Source organism: Leptopilina heterotoma, unplaced genomic scaffold, assembly GCF_015476425.1.
Source record: "Leptopilina heterotoma isolate Lh14 unplaced genomic scaffold, ASM1547642v1 Lhet_26, whole genome shotgun sequence".
Classification (NCBI taxonomy): domain Eukaryota; kingdom Metazoa; phylum Arthropoda; class Insecta; order Hymenoptera; family Figitidae; genus Leptopilina; species Leptopilina heterotoma.
Window position 1 is genome coordinate 2,240,043 of NW_025110969.1, and position 27,478 is coordinate 2,267,520.

The 27,478-nt window shown below is 25.0% G+C and overlaps 2 protein-coding genes across 4 annotated transcripts in view; one reads left to right on the forward strand and one right to left on the reverse strand.

The window, feature by feature from the left end:
- LOC122503345 overlaps positions 1-18,207 on the reverse strand; it is a 109,880-nt gene extending 91,673 nt beyond the window's left edge. Inside the window, exons 1-2 of one of the 3 annotated variants that reach the window (XM_043613847.1) lie at positions 17,585-18,207; positions 12,242-14,702 (exon numbers count right to left, since the gene is read on the reverse strand). In XM_043613847.1, coding sequence (XP_043469782.1) covers positions 12,242-14,686 — 2,445 coding nt within the window. In that variant the 5' untranslated portion in view covers positions 14,687-14,702; positions 17,585-18,207. Of the gene's footprint in view, positions 1-12,241; positions 14,721-17,183; positions 17,447-17,584 lie in introns of those variants that run through there. The other 2 variants (XM_043613848.1, XM_043613849.1) reach the window with 2 other exon arrangements.
- Positions 18,208-21,296: 3,089 nt separating this feature from the next.
- Positions 21,297-26,429, forward strand: LOC122503389. Its single transcript, XM_043613901.1, has 2 exons — positions 21,297-21,518; positions 24,716-26,429. The coding sequence occupies exons 1-2, from the start codon at positions 21,470-21,472 to the stop codon at positions 25,540-25,542; spliced, it is 876 nt and encodes a 291-aa protein (XP_043469836.1). The 5' UTR covers positions 21,297-21,469; the 3' UTR covers positions 25,543-26,429.
- Positions 26,430-27,478: the final 1,049 nt, after the last annotated feature.

A 27,478-nucleotide genomic window follows, 5' to 3' on the forward strand; every position in this document is an offset into this window, starting at 1 on the left:
TGAATTCTTTTGGAAAATTATTGCAAATAATTGAAATTTTGACAAGAATTTTATTAGAATTTTTACAAAGTAATTGAATTTCGGAGAAGAATTTTTTATTATTTATATAAGGAAGATTTAAATTTTGAAAAGGATTTTTTAAAAATTTTGAACAGATTCTAAAATTTTAACTGAAGTTAATTTTGAAATCAATTTTTATTAGAAAATTCTACGAGAATTTAATTATTTTAATATACAAAAATGAATAATTTGTTGAATTTATGAAAAATAATGGAATCATTGCGAAGAAATTTATAAAAAATTTGTAAATAATTGAATTTCTGTGAAATTTTTATTATTTATGAAAATAATTAAATGTTTCCGCAGAATTTTCTTCAAATTCTATTTAGATAATTGAAATGTTGCCAAGAGTTTTATTAAAATTTTTGAAAATAATTGAATTTTGGAGAATAATTTTATTACTTTTCAAAATAATTGAAATTTTTCCGAGAATTTATAAAAATTTGGAACATAATTGAATTTCTGCATAGAATTTTATTACTTTTCAGAATAATTGAATTTCTGCAATCATATATAATTTCTCCAAAATTCAATTTTTTTAGCTATTTAAAAAGAAATTATTGACAGAAATATAGAAAAATTTGAAGGTTTCTTATTAGATTTCAAAAATAAACACAATAACTTTAAAAAAACAACAATTTTCTATGATTCCGATCAAAATTCCCTGACTTTTCTAGGTTTTTTCAAGGTTTATAAAATTCCTTGACATTTCCAGGTTTTTCAATTTTCCAGTTTTCCAGATTGCGTGGCAACTCTGTATCGTGATAAATAAACAATTTATTCTTTTACTGGTGCAAAACTACTCTATTTATTGAAAAATTTGAAAATAGAAAAAAAGCTTGAAATGTGTGATATATAAAGCTCATTTACTTGTTTGCTATACACGCGCTTGACCTTTTGAAATTGACCTATTGCTCAAGTTTATAAACATATAAGAAATCTCAAGAAAAGGTGCAGCGCTGTCCAATTCATTTGTGTAAATTAAAACGGATACGCAGCATCCACATTACGGCTCTTTATAAGTGCACTTGTAACAAGCAAGATATATGCATGTTATTCTAGCAGCAATAAAGAGCGTCCTCGTGTATGCCACCACTCATCTTCTTGGAAAGGGAACAACAATAATAATCCTCATCATCAGCTCTACGAAAAAAAATTCTAGCAAGCATTTAGAAAATAGCAAATTGAAAATATTTCTATATGCTGAAGAAAAGATTAAAACCTTAACATTCATGTATACTTATCGGTTTTATTCGTCAATGCAAATTTTGAACAAGAATTTAAGATTATGTTCTCATTGACCCAAACTTCGAAGTTTTGTTTGTCTTTGCGCTAAAATTAAACAAATAGAATTAAAAGTTTTTAAACTATATCCTACAATTGACCTCAAGTTCAAATTTTGAACACATGTTGACTTCATTTTTATGGTTATTATAATTTAGTATAAAAGCGAATGCTGATCATTTCGAAGTGATGTTTCTTTCTTGACCTAAAATTTGAAATTTTACCCTACCATTGATTTGAATTTTTAAATTTTGGTTCTTTAAATACATTTTATGATTATGTTAACCATGAATTAGTGGCCTAAATTTAAGGTTATGTTCGATTTGACTTCTGATTTTTAAACTATTTAAGGGCCAGCACCAAATCCGATTAAAAGTTAATCAATGATTAAAGTAATTTTAACCGCCCATGATTGGTCGGTTAAGGATTTAATCCTTGACTAACTCTTAATCGGAGTTGGTGAAACTGGCCCTAAGTTTAACATTATTTTTGTTTATTTATTTATTCATTTATTTATATAGATTTATATAAATATGTGCAATTACAATTTTAAGACACTTTGTTCTCTCAACTAAAAATTTGATAAAACATTGTTATGCAGCATCGCACTTATAATAAAGAATAGTATTTCGACTTGAATAAATAGCCAAGAATGTGAAAAGTTATGCAAACATTCATAAAGCTACTTTGAAGTTATAAAAATATTTATACTAAAGAATTTATATATAATCAGCATATATTTCTATGTGGAAATATGGTTTTTATCTAATTTTCAAAATATGGTAATGGTCACATAAAATCTATATTAGATATGAAAAAAAGACGAACTTTCACGAAAGAAAATGTATACATGTTACGAGTGTGCAAGATCGCCAACGTCAATATTTTCCCACACAAAAAATGTTTATATATATGAATTCTTGAAAAAATTGTTCATTCTGTGCTTTATGTAAAAAAAATTATATTTTTTTTTTGATTTATATAAACTTATTTACATCGAATGATATAATATTTGCAAGGCTCGAACTAGTGAAAGTATTAAAAAACACGGACTTTACGAACCAAAAGTGAAAAATTAGGCACCATTTACAGACCAATCTGACAAAAATATAACCAGTCCAAGTAAAATAAGAGAACATTTTACTTAAAATTATAAATTAAATTATTTCTTAACTATAAAACATAAAGAAAACGATAACTCCGAGTCTTCGACTCGGAGTTATCGATTTCTTCATGTTTTATAATAATTAAAGATGACCGAGTGATAAAATCATCAATTCAATTATTATTTTCAAGATTTAACTAAAATTCTTCTTCAAATCAATTATTTTTAATAATTTTCGAAAAAGTTCTTTGAGAATTTTCAAATCCATTTCTTTACAATATTCAATTTCAAGAAATTTCAATTATTCGTAAATTCGTCTATTAAATATATTTTAGAAAATAGAAACTTCAAATAATATAAAAAATTCAATTTAACTTTTTCAATAAAATTAATTTCAAAATTCAATTATTTCTAAAAATTCAAGCTACATTGCTTTTAATATTCAATTATTATCTAAAATTTTAACTAAAATTCAATTTTAAATAATTTTTATTAGAAAATTCAACTAGAATTCAATTATTTAAATATAAAAATAAATAATTATTAAATAATTGAATGTTTCTTAAAATTCAATTCCTGTAAAGAATTTTATGAACAAATTTTTAAATAATTGAATTCTTTCGACGAATTTTAATAAAATTTTTAAGAATAATTACATTTTTCGAGAAATTCGATTAAAATTGTATAAAAAATAATTGAAATGCTGCGATAATTTCTATTATTTGTAAAAATAATTGAAATTCTACGATAATTTCTATTATTTGTAAAAATAATTGAATCCTTAATGAAGAATTTGATTATTTTTTACCAATATTTAATTTTTGCGAAAAATATTATTACTCTTGAAAATAATTGAATTTCTGCAATATTTTGTAACTTTTTTCAAAAATTAAATTTTTTTTCGTCTTTTTAACTAAAATTCTTCTAATGCATTATTCTTAATAATTTATGAAAAAGGTCTTTGATATTTTTCAAATTCATTTGTTTACAATTCAATTTCAAGAAATTTCAATTATTCGTAAATTCTTCAATTCTTTTATTCTTCAAATAAAAACTTAAAATAATAATTAAAAAATTCAATTAAACTTTTTCAAAAAAATTAATTTCAAAATTCAATTATTTCTAAAAAAATCGCGTTACACTGTTTTTAATATTCAATTACTATCTAAAATTTTAACTGGAATTCATTTTTAAATCAATTCTCATTAGAAAATTCAACTAGAATTTAATTATTTAAAATACAAAAATAAATCATTTATTGAATAATTGAATGTTTATCAAAATTCAATTTCCATAAAGAATTTTATCATCAAATTTTTAAATACGAAAGGGCACTGCCCGTAAATTTGTAAAATAAATAAATAATTAATTGAATACTTTCGACGAATTTTAATAAAAGTTTTAAGAATAATTACATTTTTCGAGAAATTCGATTAAAATTGTATTAAAAATAATTGAAATTCTGCTATGAGTTTTATTATTTATGAAAATAATTGAATGATTGCGAAGAAATTTATAAAAATTTTTTTTTTTATTATTTTATGAAAATAATTAAAGGTTTGCGTAGAATTTTATTAAATTTGTTTTAAATAATTGAATTCATTTGGAAAATCTTATTAAAATAGTAGATATTTAAAATCATTGAATTGAAGAAAATTTTTTGAAAATAATTGAAATTTTGCCAAGAATTTTATTAATTTTTGAAAATAATGGAATTTCAGAGAAGAATTTTATTATTTATAAAGATAATTGAAATTTTCATGATAATTTAAAAATTTTTTTTGAACGTTACGGGATTTACAAACCTAGTTCGAGCCCTGCATTTGGTGCAAAATCAAAATTTTCTGATTGTAATAATCAAGCCTAAATTCTCTAGAATTTCTGCGTCATTTTTGAAAAAAAATTTTTTTATATTTTGGAGTAAAGTTTGTTATATCCGAACTAACTTTATTATTGAAATTTATTTCAAAAATAGTTAAATTTACTCTGCAAATGGTAAAAATGATCAAAAATACGCATAAACTCTAGTTAAGATTTTACTTTAAGCATTTAATCAAACCGGAACTGTCTATTTGCATGTAAATAGTGAAGTTTTTATTCTCTTCTCCCGCATGTGTGCGGTAAAACCGGTAAAACTTTGACGGATGAAAGTTGCATTTAAAAATGCAGAGTTCAAGGAAAGGAATACTTTTCCAAGAGAATGATAAGAGGTTTTGAAAAATAGGATGCTTTGATATCAGTGATGAGTTTATTGAAACAGGATGTGACAGTGTTCCATCCGGATGTGAATGTTACTCGACTTCCACCGACCAGCCAATCGGACATTTAAATTTCTTTAACTTCCTAATTATGTTTTACTTCCCGGCTGTAAAACAGAAATTGACGTCAATGATTTAGAAACTAGGCCGATAATCCACTCAAAGATTAAATTCTCTACAGAATGTAGAATTCTTTTTTTTGTAGGTTCTTATTATAACATATTAGCTTTGTAATAAAGTAAAATAAACGAATGAAACTAACTGGAAAGATATAAAAAAAAGTTAATAACTATGTCGTTGTTAATATCGCTATCTATCCTGACCAGCGAAAAATTTAAAAATTGTTATTTTCGAATATTAAAATACTAAAAAATTCTTCGCAAACATTCAATTATTTCCATAAATAAAAAAATTTTCACAGGAATTAAATTATTTGAAACAGAATTTTCCTAATATTTTTCGAAAAAAATTAATTATTTAAATAGATTTTTATAAAATTCTTCGCAAGAATTCAATTATTTTTATAAATAATAAAATCTTCTCAGGAATTCAATTATTTTTTAAAATCTTAATAATAATCGTTGTAAGAAGTCAATTATTTTTATAAATATTAAAACTCATCGCAGGATTTCAATTATTTTTAATATAATAATTTTATATTAATTCCGCGAAGAATGCAACTATTTTTTAAAATTTTAATAAAATTCTTGGAAACAATTCAATTAATTAAAAAAATTTTAATAAAATTCTTTATAATAATTGAATTTCAATAATAATAATAATTTGAATTTCAATTATTTTCAAAAATAATAAACAATTTTCAAAGAAATTCAATTATTCATAACATTTTTGAAAAACATCACTTCTTTAAAAAGATTTTTCTAAAATTCTTCTTAAGAATGCAATTATTTTAAAAACTTTATTAAAGTTCGGTGACAATAATTCAACTACATATTTTCATAAAATAAAACTCATCGTAGAATTTCAATTATTTTTAATATAATTTTAAATTAATTCAGCTAAAAACGCAAATATTCTTAAAAATTTGATTAAAATTCTTGGAAAAAATTCAGTTATTTTCAAAAATTTTAATAATTATTATCAAAAATTTTCATCAATTCAATGATTTTCAATATCTACTATTTTAATAAAATTTTCCAAAAGAATTCAATTATTTAAAAAAAAATTTAATAAAATTCTAAACAAACGTTTAATTATTTTCATAAATAATAAAAATTTTACAGGAATTCAATTAATTTTGAAAATTTTAATAAATTTCTTTACAATAATTCAATTATTTTCATAAATAATGAAATTCTTTCTTTAAAATGCAATTACTTTCAAAAATTTGAATAAAATTCTTGGCAAAATTTCAATTATTTTCATCAATTTAATTATTTTCAAAATCTATAAAACTTTTCGAAAGAATTCAATTATTTAAAAAAAATTTTAATAAAATTTTGCGAAAACATTTAATTATTTTCATAAATAATAACAATTTTACAGGAATTCAATTAATTTCGAAAATTTAAATAAATTTCATCGAAAAAATTTAATTATTTTCGCAAAGTTTATTAAATTTCTTCGCAATAATTCAATTATTTTCATAAATGATAAAAATTTTTCTTCAAAATTAAATTATTTTGGAAAATTTTAATAAAATTCTTGGCAAAAATTCAATTAATCAATTTTCATCAATTTAATCATTTTCAATATCTAGGGGAGAGCCTCCAGTTGTGAGACAGTAAATTTTTTTTAACATGCAATATTAAAAGGCCGATTGGTTTATATAAAAACATTTCTTTTTATATGAGCCAACTTTTTCGTGTACGCCGAAGCGGATATATAAACTGTTTTTGTTAAATACCAACACTGTGTGTGATAATCGACTAAAAAGTGTTTTTTCAATAAATGCAAAGTACTTTTTTTCCAAGTTAATTAATTGGAAAAGGTAAATGTAATGCATTTTCTTTCAGTGTTTTCCTTATATTTCGTGATGCAATATTGCATTGTTCCAATCTACGGTTGAAAATAATTTAATTTTCCTTTTTCAAAATAGCGCCAATTTCTGGGTGTGAGACACAGCATATCACCAGTTGTGAGACGGTGTCAACACCCATCTGGGCAGCATAAAAAATACTACTTTGCAGGCATACTATTTAAATGTTGTTTTGATTCTTTTTTCTAGTATTTTTGGGCATGTCAAGTGGAAAAAAGTCAATTGATTCAGAAGACATCAATTTTAATGCTCTTGTTGAAGCTATTAAATTGTGTTTATTTGATAGTCATATTTTGGCGAATAAATATTATTATTTAGTATATAATAATATATATTATTAATATATTTAATTATTTCTACTAAACATAACGTTTTATGTCAAACTTATTAAATTTTAGCAATTTTTAATGAGTGTCTCACAACTGGAGACATTTTTTTTTTTTTGAAAAAAGCGATGTGCTCGGAAAATGTATCGTAAAATTTTTTGTGTTCATCGAAGCACTATACTTTCTTTTAATAAAAGTTGCGTATTTCTGTTACCTTTCGAACGGTGTATTTTATTTACAATTTCGTTTACCCGTTTACAATTTACGGGTCAAAAATAAAACCCGTCTCACAACTGGAGACTCTTCCCTACTATTTTAATAAAATTTTCCAAAAGAATTCAATAATTTAAAAAAAAAATTAATAAATTTCTAAACAAACATTTAATTATTTTCATTAATAATAAAAATTTCCCAGGAATTCAATTATTTATAATTTTTTTTTATAAATTTCTTCGCAATAATTCAATTATTTTCATAAATAATAAATTTTTTATGAGAATTGAATTTTAAGAAAAATTTAATTATTCAATAAATTATTTATTTTTGTATTTAAATAATTGTATTCTCGTAGAATTTTCTAATAAGAATTGATTAAGAATTGAATAAAACAAATTGATTAAAGTTTTGAATAATTTTATTTATAAATTTAAAAAAAATGATTGAATTTTGAATGAATGACTTTCGTAATTTTTAGAAATAGTTAAATCCTAAAAATTGCGTTACATTGAATTCATTTGAAATATTTTTATTGCTGCAGACAAAATAAATATGTATTTAAATATTTATTTAAAAAAATTATTCTATTTTTGAATGTAGGTAATTAAGAAATTATAAAAAATTGAGTAAAGTTTGTTTTTTTCTGTGTCATATCACTTATAAGGGAAGAAATTAAAGTTTAATTATATAAAACAATATAAATATAAAACGTGGTTAATTTCTAACATTCTTGAGTTACTAATATGATATACTTACATATTACGTACAAATGCATATAAGCAGTTATTTGCAAATTCTATAGTTTCTTATGATACTTTTTGTTTTAATATTTCTTCAAGGTGATGGAACTTAATACTGTACTTTTAAATCTCAACCCTTAAACGCTGTTAAGTCTGAAATTTCGTTTCAAAAAATCATCCACAACAATTAATTTACAAAATTTGAATCATAATTTTGCCATTTTCTAAAAACTAACATTAAATTTGAATTCCGCAATGATGCTAAAATTTGAATAATTTCGGAACTTTGAAAACATTCAACAAATTTTGCCGAAACATTTATTTCCCTCATAATTTTCATTTAATTGTTACACTGACAAAGTGATATGTAAATAAATTAAATTGAGAAGAATATAAATAAAAGGAGATCTAATTATATAATGCAATATTGATATGTCAATTAATTGCCTCTTTCTGCAGTTATAACGATCAAAGAATGTATCGAATTTCATCAGAGATTTCAAAAGCGAAAGTGATTTCTATTTCTAGAGTTTGCCTTTATCATTTATTAATATAATCTGTTGCTCTTTTTATAACTTTGATTATACAGATAATAATTTATTCAATAAATAATTCATCTTAATTCACATTTGAATAATTTAAGAAAGAGATAGAGAGAGAGGAAAAATTTTCAGAAAAAGATCAAGATCATCTGTACCTAGTGATTTAAGAGAAGACTATTGACCCACATGTTGAGAAAATTGTTTACAGTGTTAAATTAAAATGACTTGGTAAAATAAAAAATAGATACAAATTTATTTAATGTCCGTGAATGTTAAACACATCAATGTGATTTGAATATTAATTAGCAATAAATATTCGAGTCATGTCTATAGTAATCTCAAACACTTCGGTCCCGTATACACATATTATATCGTTCTATTAAAATAATTGAAAGTAGAGTGAGAACAAAAGAAAGCGAAGAGTCATGAACAATTTTTACGCTACCAGATCTATTTCAGATTTATTCAGCCATCTATACACAATAAGATCTCCCACGAGCTCTTGTAACTCTTCTACAAACAATAACCTCGTACTTTTGTTTATCATTATAACTATCATTATTATTAATATTATCATTATTTTTATTATTATTACTACTATCAATGCTATTTTTACTATTAATTTTGTTAGCATTTCTTCAAATAATATTTTGTATATTAAAAAATAGCAATTAATAACAGGTAATAAGAAAATTTGAAACTTAAAAGGCAAACATTTTCGTCAAGAATCACAACGCTCAATCTATAATTTAAATTCAATAATTCAATAGACGAATGTACTATCAAAATTTAGGACAAATTAAAAAAATTATTATAAAAGTTATTGAAAAAATTGAATTGAAATTTAGGTTAACGTACTTCATGTTTAGGTTGGGATGAGAAATTATTTCAAATAATTAGCAAACCTAACTTCAAAATTTAGGCCAAAACAATTCAGATAACAAGATAATTATTCTCAAAATAATCTCATAAATCATATATTAAAATTATTAAAATAAGTAAAAAAAATAGGGTCATTTGGGGTAAATGTAAACAGTAGATGTTTCAGATAAATTTACCAATTTAAAAATAAGTACGACGTCAATATTTTTACCTCAGCTCACCTACAAGATGTTCTGAGTATTGCCAATATTTTATTTTGACAATTGGCAACGCCATAGTGTAAGTTATCTTTTAATGCAAAAAAGATTGAAAATCAAAGTTTTACTGTTTCAGTATTTTGTCTCGCGCATTTGCATAAAAATAAATTAAAAAATCAAACAAAAATATGTATAATTCTTCCTTATTAATGCCCTAACAAAAATTGACTTTGATTTTTGATTTTCGTCAATTTACTTAATAAATAATTAAGTGTTTACATTTACCCCGAGAATTCTAAAACTCTGTTTAAATGTAAACAGAACTTGAACTACATTTTAAAAGAAAATAATTGAATAAATTTGCTTTTATTTCACAATTTCATTAATTTGGCAATGTAAAATTACATAGAAAAGGAAATTAGGTCCTCTTTAAAAAAAAAATTTGATAAAAAAAAAATTTTTTTTTTGAAAATTTGATCAATTTTTAAAAATATTTTTAGGTTTATCCGCCATTTTGAAAATTTAAAATTTGACTTCAAATTCGTATTCAGCGACCTCAAAAACCCCCGAGTAGCCAGATTCAAGCAAATTTGATCAATTTTTAAAAATATTATTTTTAGGTTCATCCGCCATATTGGATCCACCATTTTGAAATTTAAAAATTCGATTTTAGATTCTTATTGAGCAACCTTAAAAACTTCTTTTTACCAAGTTGAATGAAAATCTATTGAAATTTGTTCAAGATATTCAAGTTTTTACATTACTAATTTTGTAATGGTTGATATTGTTTATTTATATGATACATTATCAGTCAACTGGTTGATTTACTACACATCTACGAAGAATTTTTTTTCAGTTTTTCCATCCCTTAAAACAGTAGTATACTTGAAGTAACTTGTTTCTTAAACCTCGCTTAACTACAGTGGTGTTTACATTTACCCCGAATTTTAGGAAAATTTCAAAATCTCGGGGTAAATGTAAACAGTCAGTTTTAGGCGATTCAGGTGCATCAATATTTTTTTGTACCTCATAAAATTTTTATAGGGAACTCTAGTAACAAGTTCATGCAAAAGAAATCCGTCCGTTTTACCTTTTAACAAAAAAAAACTAATGTTTTTCGTGAAAAATAGATATTCCGTTTACATTTACCCCAATTGACCCTATAACAAATTTTCTTTGTCTGTATATTAAGAAAACTTTATTTAGTACTTTAGAGTAAAATAATAATAGATAATAATAGTAAACTAAATGCGAATTTAATTCGAAGAAATTAGTAGATTTTTACACTTTTGTGAAATAACCTTTCCACTTTTTCGATGTTTAATAATTATTTTCTCGTTGCCAATGACAATAAAAATAAAAACATCTGAATAACTTTGTAGGCAATATATTAAACTATTATTTACAACAAGAACCAAATTAAAATAATTTACCACAAAAATTTTACATAAAAAAGAATTACGCGTTCCATATTTACCTCTGATGTTCCATAATTACCCCTGTTGACGGTAATTGAATATCTCAGAATTTTTTAGAACTTTTTGAAAATAATTCAATTTCATGAAGAAATTTCATTAAAAAATTGAAAATAATTGAAATTTAACGAAGAATTTCATTAAAATATCTTAAATGATTGAATGGCTTCGAAGAATTTTATTTTTTACGAAAATAATTGAATTGTTTCGAATATTTTTAAAAACATTTTTAACAATAATTGTATTCCTAGGCAGAATGTTATATTTTACTAAAATAATTATATTCTATGATAAATTTTATTATAATTTTTCAAATTTATAAATCATTTTATCAAAATTTTTTTAAATAATTGAATTTTCGAGAAAAATTTTATTATTTATGTTTAAATAATTAATTTGGGAGCGTTCACAAATGATGTCACGCTTTTTGGGGTAGGGGGGGGGTCCTTACTAAACGTGACACAATGTATTTTTCTCATATGAAATTGCAAAAATTGCGTGACAGGGGGGAAGGGGCGGGGGGGGGGGTTGAAAATTTCCAAAAATTGCCTGACATCATTTGTGAACGCTCCCTTTTTGCGAAGAAATGTATATAAAATGTACATAAAAAAATGTATTATTTGTGAAAATAATTGAATTTCTCAGAACTATTTTTTTCAATTTTCTGAATTGTACTTGTATTCTTTCGAGAAACTTCATTAAAAAAATTTAAAATAATCCAATTGGTTTGAACAAATTTATAAAAAATTGGTAAATAATTAAATTCCTGTGAAATTTTTATTAAAATTTTGTTTAAATAATTGAATACTTTTGGAAAATCTTATTAAAATGGTAGATATTAAAAATAATTGAAATAAGGAAAATTTTTGAATTAATTGAAATTCAAATTTTCAAAGATTTTAATTTTAAACCTTTTTAAAATTCAATTATTTCTATAAATTCACGCTATAATACTTTTAACATTCAATTATTATCTAACATTTTAACTGAAATTCATTTTTAAAACAATTTTTATTAGAAAATATTCTACTAGAATTCAATTATTTAAATGCAAAAAAAACCAGAACGAATCCCAGTTGATGGTAATAATAATTATTGTTTCCCAAAGTTATCTCTCTTAACATGAAGATAATAAAAAATAAAATAAAACTACTTACTATTGGTTTATCACGTTTCCTTTTGATATTCATGCCATCGTTCTCAATGTAGTCTGGAACATCCTTTCTGCCACTGAAGTTGAACACCATTGTATTATTTTGCTGATTCCAAGGCTTCGTATCCCAAAGACCACCTCCAGAATCTGCTTTTTTCGCCTGTATTTCCTCAGCACTTTTTAAACTAACAACAACCTTTGTCGGTTGCTCTATACTTTTAACTCGATTTATCAGATTTTTTTCAAGTTCCCTATTACTTAAATTCTGCTGTGGCAATTGTGTTTTCGTTGAGACCAAAGGTCGAATGATTCCAATTTGTTTTTGCGGCGGTGAAATTGTCTCAGATTTATGATACCTTATCGTCTTTGATTCATTACATTGTGGATAAGTTGTCATTGTCACTGTTCTTATTAATCCCAAACTTGAAATTGCTCCCACCGAACCTCGATTTTCCATATTCGCTTCTTCAATCAGGGATTTCTCACTCTTTTCCGGACTGAGTCTCTCTTGAATTCGCGCTCTATTTATTAGATCATCACTACTTGCCGTTAAAAGTGTTTTATTCTCAAATTCAATATTTTCTGTTTGTCCGTTTAATTTTGGTAAATGACTCTTATCAGTGAGACTTTTATTGTTGAAATTAAACTGCAAGGTTGTTCCGGCTTTACTTATGTTATCTAGAGCCAACCTTGATACCGTCCTTGGTCCATCTACGCACTCGGATTCTTCCAATTTCTCTTCATCGGGGGTCTTAGGATCGATTTCTTGTTCCACTGGTTCGGGTTCTTCTAATTTCTTATTATCTCTTAGTTCTATTTGATCTTCTTTCCAATGTTCTTTTAGTTCTTTGTAATCGATGTTTGGTTCACTTTCTCCGGGAGGTTTCTTGGTATCGACGATGGGCTTGACGTTTTCCTTTTCCATTTGATGCCAAAATTTCGGAGGATCTGGTGAGGAGATTTGTTTGACGAATTCTCGACTAGGACTGGTGGGTAGTTTGTGAACTGGACTGGAATTTTGGCGGATAAGATCCTTTTTGGGCGATGATGGTGAGGTTATTCTTGGGGACAGAATGGGAGTTAAAGGTGGAGACTTGATTTCGAGGGAGGATTTTAATTTATTGAGCGAGGGTTCAGGACTCGGGACGGGTGAGAATTTGATTTTGAATGAGGGTTCAGGAGATGGCGAGGGGGAGAGGGATTTTTCGATTTGCTGGAATTTGGAGACGACTGAGGATACGGATTGTATGATGGGTTCGGTGATGACGCCCTCATTTCGATGTTCGTCAAGTGGGTCTTGTTTTTCGGTCGGTAGTTTTTGGGAGAGGATAATTTTCTTCGGCGATGAGGAAGTTCGGTTGTTGCCATTGAGGAAGGGTTTGGGTTGAAGCGGTGGTTTGGGAATAATTTTCTTCTGATTTTTTGCTTTGTAGGTGTCGTTAATTGTCTTGAAGGTAGCGACTTTAGCAGCGACATCGCCCTTTGGCTTGAGCTTCTTTGCGGAACCCTCGAAGATTCTCATGGTGGTCTTGACTAGATCCGGTGGTGGTCTCTCAGTTTCCGCCAGGACAGGTTTGATCCTCAGGGGTTTGTTGACAGCCTTCGGTCTCTCCTCAACGAGGCGACTCTCGATCTTCACGGACGATCTGTCGATAAGGATAATATGATCGTTGACGGGTTCTTGTTTAAAAATGGAGCCAAACCGGTTTGAGGTTGGTTCCTCTGGTGCTGAATTGTACCTCATGAGAGTCTCCACGCTCCTTGCTCTTTTCATCGAGTCATTACCCCTCGCAGAGTTTCTGTAACGTTCCGCCTTTGTGACAACATTTTTCTTGGTGAATCTTTTGATTGTCTTCTCTGGAGGATCGTCCTCGCAATCGAGGAGGTCCTCGAGACTTGCCGCGCGTCTGAATCTTTGCACTGAGCCTCGATTTTTATTCGTCTCCCTCAGTGTTAGATTGAGGTACTTGCTCTTCAATTTGTTGACAATTCCTGGTCCGTACTGTAATTCCTCGGAACTGTCACTTTCACACTCTTCCGACACTTTATTTATCTCGCGAGTCATGTCAAGTCGTTGCGTTGTTTTCGAGAGTTCCATTAATTGAAAAATGTCACTCTTCCTCTCAACTTTTCTCGCTCGATACAAGTCACAATTTTCCGATTTGCTTTTATCAAGATTAATTTCCGGTGTTCGTCCGGCGGGCGCTGAATTGAGAACGTCCTCCGAGTCGGAACAAAGCGAGACATCCGCTTCGAGACGCATGTTGCCCGCGACTGGCGAACTTTCGAAAGAAGCGGTCACGACTGCAGCGCCACAGGTTGTTTCCCTCGAGGAAGATGCGGAACCTCCACCACCGTTGCTGGTGATCACCTTGCCTTGTCTGCGTCGAATGAGATCCCGCTTCCACTGCGGCACATTGTTGTCACTGTCAAAGCTGCTGGAAGCCATGTTCCAATGGCAAACGCTGTCACAACACAAACAACAAAATTTCCTTTTTCTTCACCCTTTCTTTTGTTGTAAAAACCCATTCAAATTATCACTCACTCCAAACGAATTCCGCTTTTCTCCAGACAACAACAAAAAAAATTTCAAATAAAATACCATTGTAGGATCAAATGTTTCAATTATTCCCTTTCTTGTTGTATTGTAAACAAAAAAATAAATAACAAACAAAAAAATCGATTAAACTGTCACTAAAAATTGAAAAATTAAACATATGCAAAAAATTAAAATTCAATCCCAAACAAAATTGATTCTTTACCAAGATTATTAAATGAGTTGAAACAAAACAAAATAATTATATCAGGGTTGCCACAAAAATTTAATTTTTGTTTCTTTCTGACTTTTTCCTGGATTTTCATATAAACTTTTGACTTTTTCCTTGATCCTAAAGAATTACTCTAAAAATTTAATTTAAATTCCTAAAGATTTACTCTAAAAATTATTAGATACTCAAAAAAATGTGCTATTACATTTATTTACAAATTTCTTCAAAAGTAAAATTTTCAAAAATCAACTTGGTTTATAAACTTCTTTGAGAATTTTCAAATCCATTTTTGTTCACAATTGAATTTTACGAAAATTGGATTATTTGGAAATTTTTCAGTTAAATATAATATTAGAAAATAAAAACTTCAAATAATTTCAAAGAAAAATTAAATTTAACTTTTTCAAAAAAAATTAATTCTACAGAATTATTAGCTGAAAATACGAAAAATTAAATTATTTCTTAAAATTAATGCTATAAAGCCTTTAATATTCAATTTATTATCTACAACTTTAACGAAAATTCATTTTTAAATCAACTTTTATTAAAAAATTATACGAGAATTTAATTATTTAAATACAAAAATAAATAATTTGTTGAATAATTGAATCTTTCTTAAAATTGAATTCTCATACAAAATTTTATAAACGAAGTTTTAAATAATTTAATTCTTTTGACGATTTTTAATTTTATTAAAATTTTCGAAATTAATTGAATTTTAAAGAAAAAATTAATTATTTATGAAAATAATTGAATTATTGCGAAGAAATTTATAAAAAAAATTGTAAATAATTCAATTCCTGTGAAATTTTTATTTATGAAAATAATTAAATGCTTGTTTAGAATTTTCTTAAAATTTTTCTTAAATAATAATTGAATTCTTATTGAAAGTTTTATTAAAATATAGTATTGATATGGAAAATCATTGAATTGACGAAAATATTTGAAAAAAATTGGATTTTTGCCAAGAATTTTATTAAAATATACAAAAATAATTAAATTTTGAAGAAAAAAATGTATTAATTATGAAAATAATTTAAATTTTGTCAAGAATTTTATTAAAATTTTCGAAGAAAATGGAATTTTGAAGAAAAAAATTATTACTTATGAAAATAATTGAATTATTACGAAGAAATTTATTAAAATTTTCAAAAATAATTGAATTACTGCGAAGAAATTTATAAAAAAAAATTGTAAATAATTGAATTCCTCTAAAATTTTTATTATTTATGAAAATAATTAAATGTTTGTATAAAATTTTATTAAAATATTTTTTGTTAAATAAATTGTATTCTTTCGGGAAATTTTTTGAAAATAGTAGTTGAAAATCGTTAAATTGATGAAAATTTTTGAAAAGAATTGAAATTTTGCCAAAAATTTTTGAAAATAATTGAATTATAAAGAAATAAATTGTATTATTTATGAAAATAATTGAATTTCGAAGAAAAAATATTATTTTTTATGAAAATAATTGAATTATTGTGAAGAAATTTATTAAAATTTTCGAAAATAATTGAATTTTGAAGAAAAAATGTTATTATTTATAAAAATAATTGAATTATTACGATGAAATTTATGGAAAAACTGTAAATAATTGAATTTCTGAGAAATTTTTATTGTTTATGAAAATAATTGAATTCTTTTGGAAATTTTTGAAAATAATTGAAATTTTGCAAAGATTTTTATTAAAATTTTCGAAAATATTTTAATTTCAAAGAAGAATTTTATTATTTACAAAGATAATTGAAATTTTGACAAGAATATTTAAAAATTTTCTTCTGAATTTCCTGACCTGTGGCAACCCTAAAAATGTTTAATTTTCATTTTTTGCAACTTGTCAAATTAAGTCATTATTACTTTTTCATAATTATTTTACCAATACTACATTCCTTTTTAGTCATTTATACTCATATTTATAATACCAAACGTAGAATAGAATGTTTAAAAAATTTCAAAGAAAATAAGAAAAATTATTTTATTTAAGGTTATGTTTTGGAAAAATTGTCACATTTTTCAAAATTTTAAGAAGGTATCGTAAAATTTACACGCAAATTGTACTTTCAAATGATTAAAAAATTATAATTAAAAAACGGAATGTGAGTTCAACTTCTTTATAACCAAAAATGATAAAATGATTTTTAAATATTTCCAAAATTGTTAATTTATGAATGAACTAACCTGCATTTTCTTTGTTTAACTCAAATTCTGATTAAAACTAAAAAATAAAATTTTTAATTTTCTAAATACACATATATTTCACAGCACTTTGAGGTTATAAACGTTTGTTTATACGGTTTCTATATACATACATTATTTGTACGATACAATAACATGGATTCCAACATCCCACAATAATATAGAAAAGGAAAATTTCAAAAACATAACTTGCACAACTGTATAAAAATTCAATAATTTAATCTTATTCCCAGAGGAATGTAGAGAATTTCTATACACATATGCACAATTCACTGCACTCCTGCACTTTAAGAATGTAGAAACAAAATCAAATCTTCCAAGAAAAACGGAATTCACTTTTGGAGTTTGAAATTGACATTAAAAAAATCAACCCAATTTCTTACCGGGTTTAACACTCGTGCCGGTCCTAAATCTTCTGCTTCTTAACACTGTCGCCGCCACGTTTTTGTTTTTCTTTCTCCTTGTCAGAAAATTCCAATGATTTTTTTTCTTTACAGACGAAAAATTAAAGTGGCATTACCTTGAAAAGGGTTAGGTTTAGAAGCACCCTGGTGCCACTATTCGACTGGTGTGCTTTCATTTTCATATCTACTACTCCGACTCTATTGTTTCACTTTGACTATTGTATGTCAGTATGTATTTAACTTATTGTATATGTTGTTGAATTAAAACGAAAAAAAAGCGAAACTGACCGTTCACTACCGGCAACTGGAATTATTCGAGTTGACTGGCCTGGGTTCTGGACGTTAAATTTAAGGGGGGGGGGATTAGATTATTTAATGCATTCTAGATCAGAAAGAAGAGCGAATAGAAAAGACACACACACACATACTCGAAGATAAAAAAGAAAATAGTATAAAGGAAGAGAATTAATCTTCTGCACTTATAATTTTATTTGATTATAGTCGCGAAATGTTTTTTTGTAATAAAAAAACCCTGAAAGTCAAACCCTCGAGAAGTGGGTAATGTTTGTCTCTTTTGTTGAGGCTCGGAATTCTCAAACGACTCGATACGCTCCTGACGAAGCCCCTCCTTTGTCCGAGCAACCGAGTTTCAAACACATATATACACATGCACGCGACGCCGGGAAATCGAAACTTGGCGGGTTGCTTCTTGCCTTTTGGTATGAGAGTCTGATTCGCGGAATAATCTCAACTCTCAAAAAGGGAAGAAAATCAATCGTTATACTGGAACGTCTCTCTCTTTCTTTTTCTCTCTCTGTCTCTACAAGTTCCCCACATGAAAGCGTGTCTTTTAAACTATAAAAACCCCAAGTATAAGGACTGTTTAGCAAGGGTCGGAACTAATTGTGCTCTAAATATTCTAAGAAATTGCGATAAATTTATTGCATCTTGTTGATTGCGATCAACAAAGAAAACTGTTTTTTTAAAAACAGTGAAAGAAAATGTTTTTAAAAACTACTGAAATAAAGGCAAAATGCATTTTTTAAATTCCTGAGGGCTAATCTACATATTTTGCTAAAACGTAAATAGGGATTTTAAAGATTAGACTGATTTTGCGAAAGTTATTTATTATGAAACAGCTTAAATATTTTTTAGTAAAAAAATTCTTTACGATTTTAAAAAACATTGAATTTCTAGTAGATCAATTAAGTAAAATAGAAATTAGGAATAAAATTTCGCAGTGTTTTTTAAAAAAGCGATATATAAGAAAACAGTTTGTAAATAATAAACTTTGACAGATCGCCATTATTCATGACAAAAGTAAACATAACCTTGCTTAGTAACTTTTATCGTTTCTTCTCAAACGATAATTTTATTTTCATAAAAAGCTTTTATTTAAAAAAAAATACGATTCTTTATTTGAGAAAAAGAACTAAACAGTAAATCAGTAAATAGAAAAAAAATTCAATAAAATAAAAAATTTTAAAAGACGGGATAAAGGTGAAGTCACACCTCTAGCCTCTTGCATTCCTATAGTTAGTGTTACGTGCGGAGTTACGTTATTTACGCGCAGGCGTAAAATCCGCGATTTGATTCGATGTTCAATCTTGGTTTAATCCTTTGAAAAGGAAGGCGGAAATATTCAAATAAAACAAGTTAATTTCCGTTAAAACGGAGGGAAAAACCTCACGAATAAGAAGGATCAATTAATAATTAATAATATTAATTAATCATTAATCCAACTAAATTCGCGAGTAAACCCAATACATTTATTAAAGTCAAAACATTACACAAGTCGAAGTTATTCTAAAAGCTATTTTGGGACTACTCTGAAGTACATTACGAAAGAACTCCAAAGTAGAACTGAATTCGTGAGGGAGCATTTAGCCCTTGGTCCATGGCAAAATCTTTGCGCATGCCCTGTTATAGAGTTTGTAAAGTCTATGGAGTGTTCAGAATCACAACACCAACACTGCACTGCACTAATACACGTATAAACATACTCTACGTATTGAAAACATGTATCACAACAAGTGAACATAACCCTTTTTCATTCACACTAATTACACAATTATTAATTATTTACATCATATCTAGTAACAATAAATCTCTTATACTGCACTCATCATATTTAAATATAAATAACAATTATAACGATAACCAATTTGATAATATATCATAATATAATATTATTATCATATTAATACGTTACAAATATATATTTATATTCAATACCATAATATTACAACACTCAATTAGATGAAGTTTACTAATAATATCATTTTCAAATAATACATTCATATTGCATAATTAGCAACAATATAATATTGTTGTCAATTGTTCATAATGTTCATATTATACAATTGATAATTAAAGTTCGTCGCATAATGAAAGTCTATGTGTACGTGACTTTTCGAAGCCATTTCTGTGGTCACAAGTATGGTAAACACATGTTGCATTGTCCTATGGAAAAGGACACTTGAGATATTTTTTATATTCTTTCGAGGGTTTCTCGGTTTTATGACTCTAAAGAAACTAGAGATTACATTTTCTTTCGCTATTCTACTTGATTTATGGCAATTCTAAGAAATGTTGATTTTCAAATACATATTCAGAATTTGGAAACTATTAAACCGTGAAGTATTATATTTTACAATAGTCAAACTTTCTTGTTTAGTCTCGTCAATAATTGTCTAAAGTCGTGAGAAAATACTAAAAATAATTAAGTTTATTAACGAAATGTTATAATTCGCGCTTCGATAACTCGTAAATCGATATATCGAAAGTTAACGAGCGAGATGGTAGTCGCTCGTAACATTAGGTTGCCAATGCAACTTATATGAGCGAGAGAGACAGCAAATTGAAACAAAATTCATTTTCTTTCTTCCTCTTGCTGTTACCATGACAACGAGTCAGTCGAGAATGATTCAGTTTTTGCCCACGTCCCAATATTCGTCCACTTTTATATGATTTTGAGTAAATGAACGAAAATATATTGTTTTACTTGATTTAACTATTTTTATCATAATCTACAATATCTGGAATTATTTTTCAGCAGTTTTATTTTTTAATTTTATTATTAAAATCTTAACGAAAGAAATTTAAAAAGTTTGCCAAGAAATTTATAAAAATAATTATAAATAATTGAATTCCTGTGAAATTTTTATAATATTTATGAAAATAATTAAATGTTTGTTTAGAATTTTATTAAAATTTTTTTTAAATACTTGCATTCTTTTGGCAAGTTTTTTTTAAAATATAATAAAAATCATTGAATTGATGAAAATTTTAGAAAATAATTGAAATTTTTTTGAAAATAATTGAGTTTTAAAGAAGAAATTTTATTATTTATAAAAATAATTGAATTATTGCGAAGAAATTTATTAAAATTTTCGAAAATAATTGGATAAAAATTGTCCAGAATGGAGAATCTATATTGGAGTAAGAGAGACAGGCTATCTATCTATCTATCTATCTCTCTTACTCCAATGTGGATTTTCCGTTCTGGACAATTTTTACCGTCTAACGGTGTGCAAGCGCCTTTATTATGCTCCTTTCATTTCAAAGTGAACGCATATTTTTCCCCCTCCCATGTGTCGCATTTCCGATGCTGCACTATTAAAAATAATTTCTCAACCCTCCTGCTTCCAATGTCCCCAAAAATTCGATAGGACTGTTGGCAGCATTGTTTAAAATGGCTTCGTATTAATTCGAGACGCGTACAGACCGTACAGACGCGTACGAACCTGTTATAAGTATAACCTATGTAAATTTTTTTTAACAAAGTTTAGATCATACTTTAATTATACTTTGTTAACAAGTTATACATTAGAAAAAATCGAATAAGAAGTAAAACACGAAGAAATGGAGGCAATTAGTCAAGGAGGTCAAATAATTGGTCTTCTGCAAGCAGGTGGGATACATTTTTATTTTAATATTTAAATGCCATACTTTCTGTTTCAAACAAATATTTGCAAATTTCAAAATAAATAGCATTCTTATTATATTTTTAAAAACGTTAATAATATTTTTTAATTATTTCGAAAGGATATTTAATTTTCTATTTTTTTGAGTCTGTTTCGTATTTTATTCCAAATCTAAATATTTCCTAACCTATTTTAAGTATATACTGCATTGCGTATAATACTTGTTTACTTTATTTTTTTTTAATTTTGTAAAAATTATTGGTTTAATTAAATGTTTGAAGGAAAAAGCAATATGTTGATTGCTACTTTAGACAGAATCTGATTATAAATACAGAATTGGAGATTTTTTAAATTATCACATGTGAAGAATTAAACCAACTGTAAGAGAATCTAAATAATATAATGGGAATTGGAAATTAAAAATTAAAAATCGTTTTTAAATATTAAAATAAATAGGAAAAGTTAGAATAAAAATGTCTTATTTGTAAAAAAAGTTATTAATTTTATCTTGTAGAGATTAGCAATAAATTTGGTCAGTAAATTGCCTATATCAAAAAATGCAAATAATTCTTTAAAATGTCTAAAAAACTTTTACTTACACTAATTTCTTTATACGTTTGAAAATTTAGTTAATTTTTTGTTTTTGGTTAATTTTTTTTACAGGATTGCCACAGGTCAGGGAACTCAGGGAAAAGTCAAAGATTTTTATTAAAAGTATTGGAAAAAAATTCAGTTTTTTTAATTTAGAAAAAAATTCTAAATTTTTGTGTCATTTTTGGTTTGTCTCATAAGCTATGAAATTACCACGAATTCTAATACAAAACCTTCCATTTTTTTTATTTCTGACAATAATTTCTTTTTAAATGACTTAATTCTTGAAAAACTATTATAAAATTATTACTTATATAAATATTAATTATTAAATAAATAATTTATTTTTGTATTTAAATAATTGAATTCTCGTAGAAAAGGTTTCAAACAAAAATCTTTGAAAGTTGGAAGTTTTCATACTTTTAATTAACAGTTCTGTAGAATTAATTTTTTTGGAAGAATTTTAGTTAAAAATTTGTCAAATTTTCAATTATCTTTATAAATAATAAAATTCTTCTCCGAACTTCAATTATTTTCAAAAATTTTAATAAAAATCTTGGTAAAATTTCAATTATTTTCGAAAATTTTCCAAAATAATTCAATTATTTATTTAGAAAAATTTTAATAATATTCTACACAAACATTCAATTATTTTCATAAACAATAAACATTTCTCTGAAATTCAATTATTTACAGTTTTTTAATCGCAATAATTTAATTATTTTCATAAATAATGACATTATTTCTTCGAAATTCAATTATTTTCGAAAATTTTAATACAAATCTTGTAAAAATTTCAATTAATTTAATAAAAAATAACATTTTTCCTTTGAAACTCAATTATTTTCGAAAATTTTAATAAATTTCTTCCTAATAATTCAAATATTTTCATAAATAATAAAATTTTTTCTTCAAAATTTAATTATTTTCGAAAATTTTAATAAAATTCTTGGCAAAATTTCAATTATTTTCAAGAAATTTCATCAATTCAATGATTTTTCAATACCTACTATTTTCATAAAACTTTCCAAAAAAATTCGATTGTCTAAAAAAAATTTTAATTAAATTCTAAACAAACTTTCATTATTTTCATAAATAATACAAATTTTAGAGAAATTCAATTAATTTCGAAAATTTTAATAAATTTCTTCGCAGAAATTCAATTATTTTTATAAATAATAAAATTTTTTCTTCAAAATTCAATTACTTTCGAAAATTTTTATAAAATTCTTGGCAAAGATTTAATTAATCAATTGTCATCAATTTAATCATTTTCAATATCTACTATTTTAAAAAAAAATTTCAAAAGAATTCAATTATTTAAAAAAAATTTAATAACATTTTAAACAAACATTTAATTATTTTCATTAATAATAAAAATTTCACAGAAATTCAATTATTTATAATTTTTTTAAGTAAATTTCATCGCAATAATTCAATTATTTTCTTAAATAATAAAATGTTTCTTCAAAATCCAAGTAATTTCGAAAATTTTAATAAAATTAAAAATCACTAAAAGAATTCAATTATTTAAAAAATTTGTTTATAAGATTTTTTATGAGAATTAAATTTTTAGAAAAATTTAATTTTTCAAAAATTATTTATTTCTGTATTTAAATAATTAAATTCTCCAAGAAGTTTCTAATAAAAGATGATTTAAAAATTAATTTTCGTTTAAATGATCGATAATAATTGAATATTAAAGGTTTTATAGCATGAATTTTTAGAAATAATTGAATTTTAAAAGCTTTTAAGTTAAAATCTTTGACAATTTGAAATTTTCATATTTTCAACTAATAATTTTTTTAGAATTAATTTTTTTTTTGAAAAAGTTAAATTTAATTTTTCTTTGAAATTATTTGAAATTTTTATTTTCTAATATTATATTTAACTAAAGAATTTCCAAATAATTCAATTTTCGTAAAATTCAATTGTGGACAAAAATGGATATGAAAATTGTCAAAGAAATTTTGCAAATATTATTATAAAAATAATTGATTTAAAGAAGAATTTTAGTTAAAAATTGTAGAAAATAATAATTGAATTGAAAGGATGAAAATAATTATGAAGAAGTTTTTGTAACAATATTCTTATAATAGAAAATGATGATTTTATCACTCAGTCATTTTGAATTATGATAAAACATGAAGATATCAATATTATAAGTTGTTACATTTCAAAAGGGTTTTGAATTTAAAATTTTTTAAAATCTTGACTCCTTTTTCAAAAGGGTTTTGAGATCAAAATTTTTGAAAATCTTAATTCCTATGGAAAAATAATAATGATTAATTATTGGTTTAAAGAAGAAGTTATTGATGTTTTCGAATAATTTTACAATTAAAGAAATTCGTAAATAAATATAATAGAACATTTTTTTAAGTATCTAATAATTTTTAGAGTGAATCATAATATTCTTTAGAGTCAGGAAAATAATGAAAATTTTGTCTAGAAATCAGGGGAAAAAATTAATTTTGATGGCAACCCTGTTATTACTAAATAAGGTTACAATTAAAGAAAAATAATTATTTAATTTTTACATTATTTTTATTGTATAATATGTATATATAAACTAAAAGTGTGATTCTTTTTTTAGTGGAAATTGTTCCTGACTTGGAAATAAAACTCGAACAAGATGCATACGAGCAGGTGGCTGAAAATGGATTCCCCGATTACGATCCAACAAAGAGAATTCCCTCAACAAATGATGTTGGTGCTTTAAATTTATGGACCAGAGAAGCAACGTCTTGCCTTATTTCACAATACAAAAAATACCGACAGTCCGTTGGTCAAACGACAAAAATTCGCAGTCTACGTGAAATGTTTGAAATGATATCATTCGAAATGCAAAAATTTGGATTTTACTTTAGCGCGCAAAAATGTGAAAACAAATGGCGCGTCTTGGAGCGGAAGTACAATAATTTAGTATTTCGTGAGCGACTAAAGAAACCCGGTAAAATGAGGCATTATGGTTATTGGGAACATAGACGGGCATTAGATGAGATATTTAATGAAAAAAAGAGGCACATGTATCTTGATGAGAGTGATTTTCCACCGCCGAGTGGTTCGGCTAAAATAGCAATGTTGGCAAAAGCGGCGGAGGAAAAGAATGCGAGTAATTCTGGCAAGGCAACGAATAACGATTCAACTGGAAATGCTCAGAAAAATTCTGATAATTCAGATAATCAAGTAGGTGCAGTGAAATCATTACTCGAACAATTTCTAGCTGATATGAAGCAACAATTTATCATGATTGAGAAAAATAATGAAAGGAGACACAAAGAGGAGATGATGATTCGTCAAACTGAATTAGAAGTGCAGAAAAGAATTCTTAAATTAAAGGAGCAAAAACTAGAATTAAAAAAGTCACAGATAATTGCAGCGGTACAAAAACTGGGTATTGACATGAAACAACTCGAATGATTTTTTTTTACCTTTTTTATTTTTTCCCCTCTAAATATTAATTTTCCATGTCATTTTTTGTTTGCAAGATATGTTAATTTTCCATTTTACATATTTGTCACTTTGTAATTTTTTACATTTATAAACCATTTTTTTACGTTATTAGAATGGACTATAACAAAAATTTTGTATTAGGCATTTATTTGCTGTATAATTATAACTTTTCCTATACCTACGTTGACTTGTTAACATTGCAGTAAAAATAGTGAAAAAAAACAATTTATACTTAAATATTAAAGTATTAGTTTAAAGGCATATTTAATGTAAATTTTTGTATAAAAATAAGTTTAAAATGTAGTATTAGTGAAACTGTCCTAATTGTTCCATGAAACATTAAACTTGATTTAATTTTTTCTTAATAAATTCAGTTTTATTTTTTTGAAAGTCTTTTTGTTTATATAATTAGAAAGCATTTTTAAAAAGTTAATTTTCTTTTAAAAACTTTCCAAATTCCTTAATTTATTTTTGTGAGGCAAAATATTTTTCTTTCTAAATATTTAATACTTTTGTCATAGACCAAAAGGAAATTATAAAAAAAACACAAGCAGTACATTCCAGTTAAACTGGAATTAATTTCTATATAATATGTATAAAATAGAATATACTTGTAAATATTTAATTTTAATATTAAAATATTTATATAGTTTACGTGTGTCCGCTCTGTAGATTTATACATACTGTAAAAAAAAATGTGTTGCTGAAATGTATATTTTTTTCAAGAAACTGTAATTACTATAGTGTTGTTGAAAAAGAAATTTTTCTTCTCATCTTTGAAAAGAAAATCGAGAAGTTGGTAAGTCGAATTGTAGTTTTCAGGCGATTTGAAAATAAATTTTATGAACACTGAACAAATTTTAAGTATTATTAAAAAATTATAATTTGGGAAAGTTTTATATTTTAATTTCTTTACTTTTTTTAAAAATCCAACCTTCACAAAAAAATTTTATGTTATTATGTTTATGATCGTTTTACATACATTAGCGAAGGTATTTTTAATTTTATAAAATGAAAAATAATTTGTAATGAATATTCTGGATGTAATCGGGATTAAAATATATCATTTTAGAGAAATTACAAATGATTGACGAAATTCAATTATTTTCAAAAGTTAAAATTCTTCGCAAAGATTCAATTACGTTCAAAAATTAGAAAAAAATTCTGATTAAAATTTCAATTATCTTTATAAATAATAAAATCCTTTTCCGAAATTCAATTATTTTCAAAAATTAATAAAATTCTTGTCCAAATTTCAGTTATTTTCAAAAATTTCCTTAATTCACTGATTTTTAATAACTACTATTTTAATAAAATTTTCCAAAAGAATTCAATTATTTAAAGAAAATTTTAATAAAATTCTACGCAAACCTTTAATTATTTCCATGAAATAATAAAAATTTCACATAAATTCAATTATTTACAAATATTTTCATAAATAATAAAATTTTTACAGGGATTCAATTATTTTCGTAACTAATAAAATTCTTTTTAGGAATTTAATTATTTTCATAAATAATGAAACTCATTGCAGAATTTCAATTATTTTCAATACAAATTCTAATTAAATTCCTCGAAAAATGTAATTATTCTTAAAAATTTTATTGAAATTCGTCAAAAGAATTCAATTTTTTTAAATTTATTAACAAAATTCTTTGTATGAATTCATCTTTAAGAAACATGCAATTATTCAATAAGTTGTTTTTTTTTATTTAAATAATTGAATTCTAGTAGAATTTTCTCACAAACATTGATTTAAAAATGGATTTTAGTTAAAACTTTAGATTATAATTGAATATTATAAAAGCATTAGAGTGTGAATTTTTAGAAATAATTGAATTTTGAAAATGTTTCAAATTAAAATCTTTGCAAATATGAATTTTCCATATATTTTTAACTAATA

Excerpts from the sequence above, each read along its gene's own strand:
- LOC122503389 (XM_043613901.1), top strand. The coding sequence starts at position 21,470 with ATGGAGGCAATTAGTCAAGGAGGTCAAATAATTGGTCTTCTGCAAGCA. Across the intron at positions 21,519-24,715 it reads AATTGGTCTTCTGCAAGCAG|TGGAAATTGTTCCTGACTTG; the intron begins GTGGGATACATT and ends TTCTTTTTTTAG.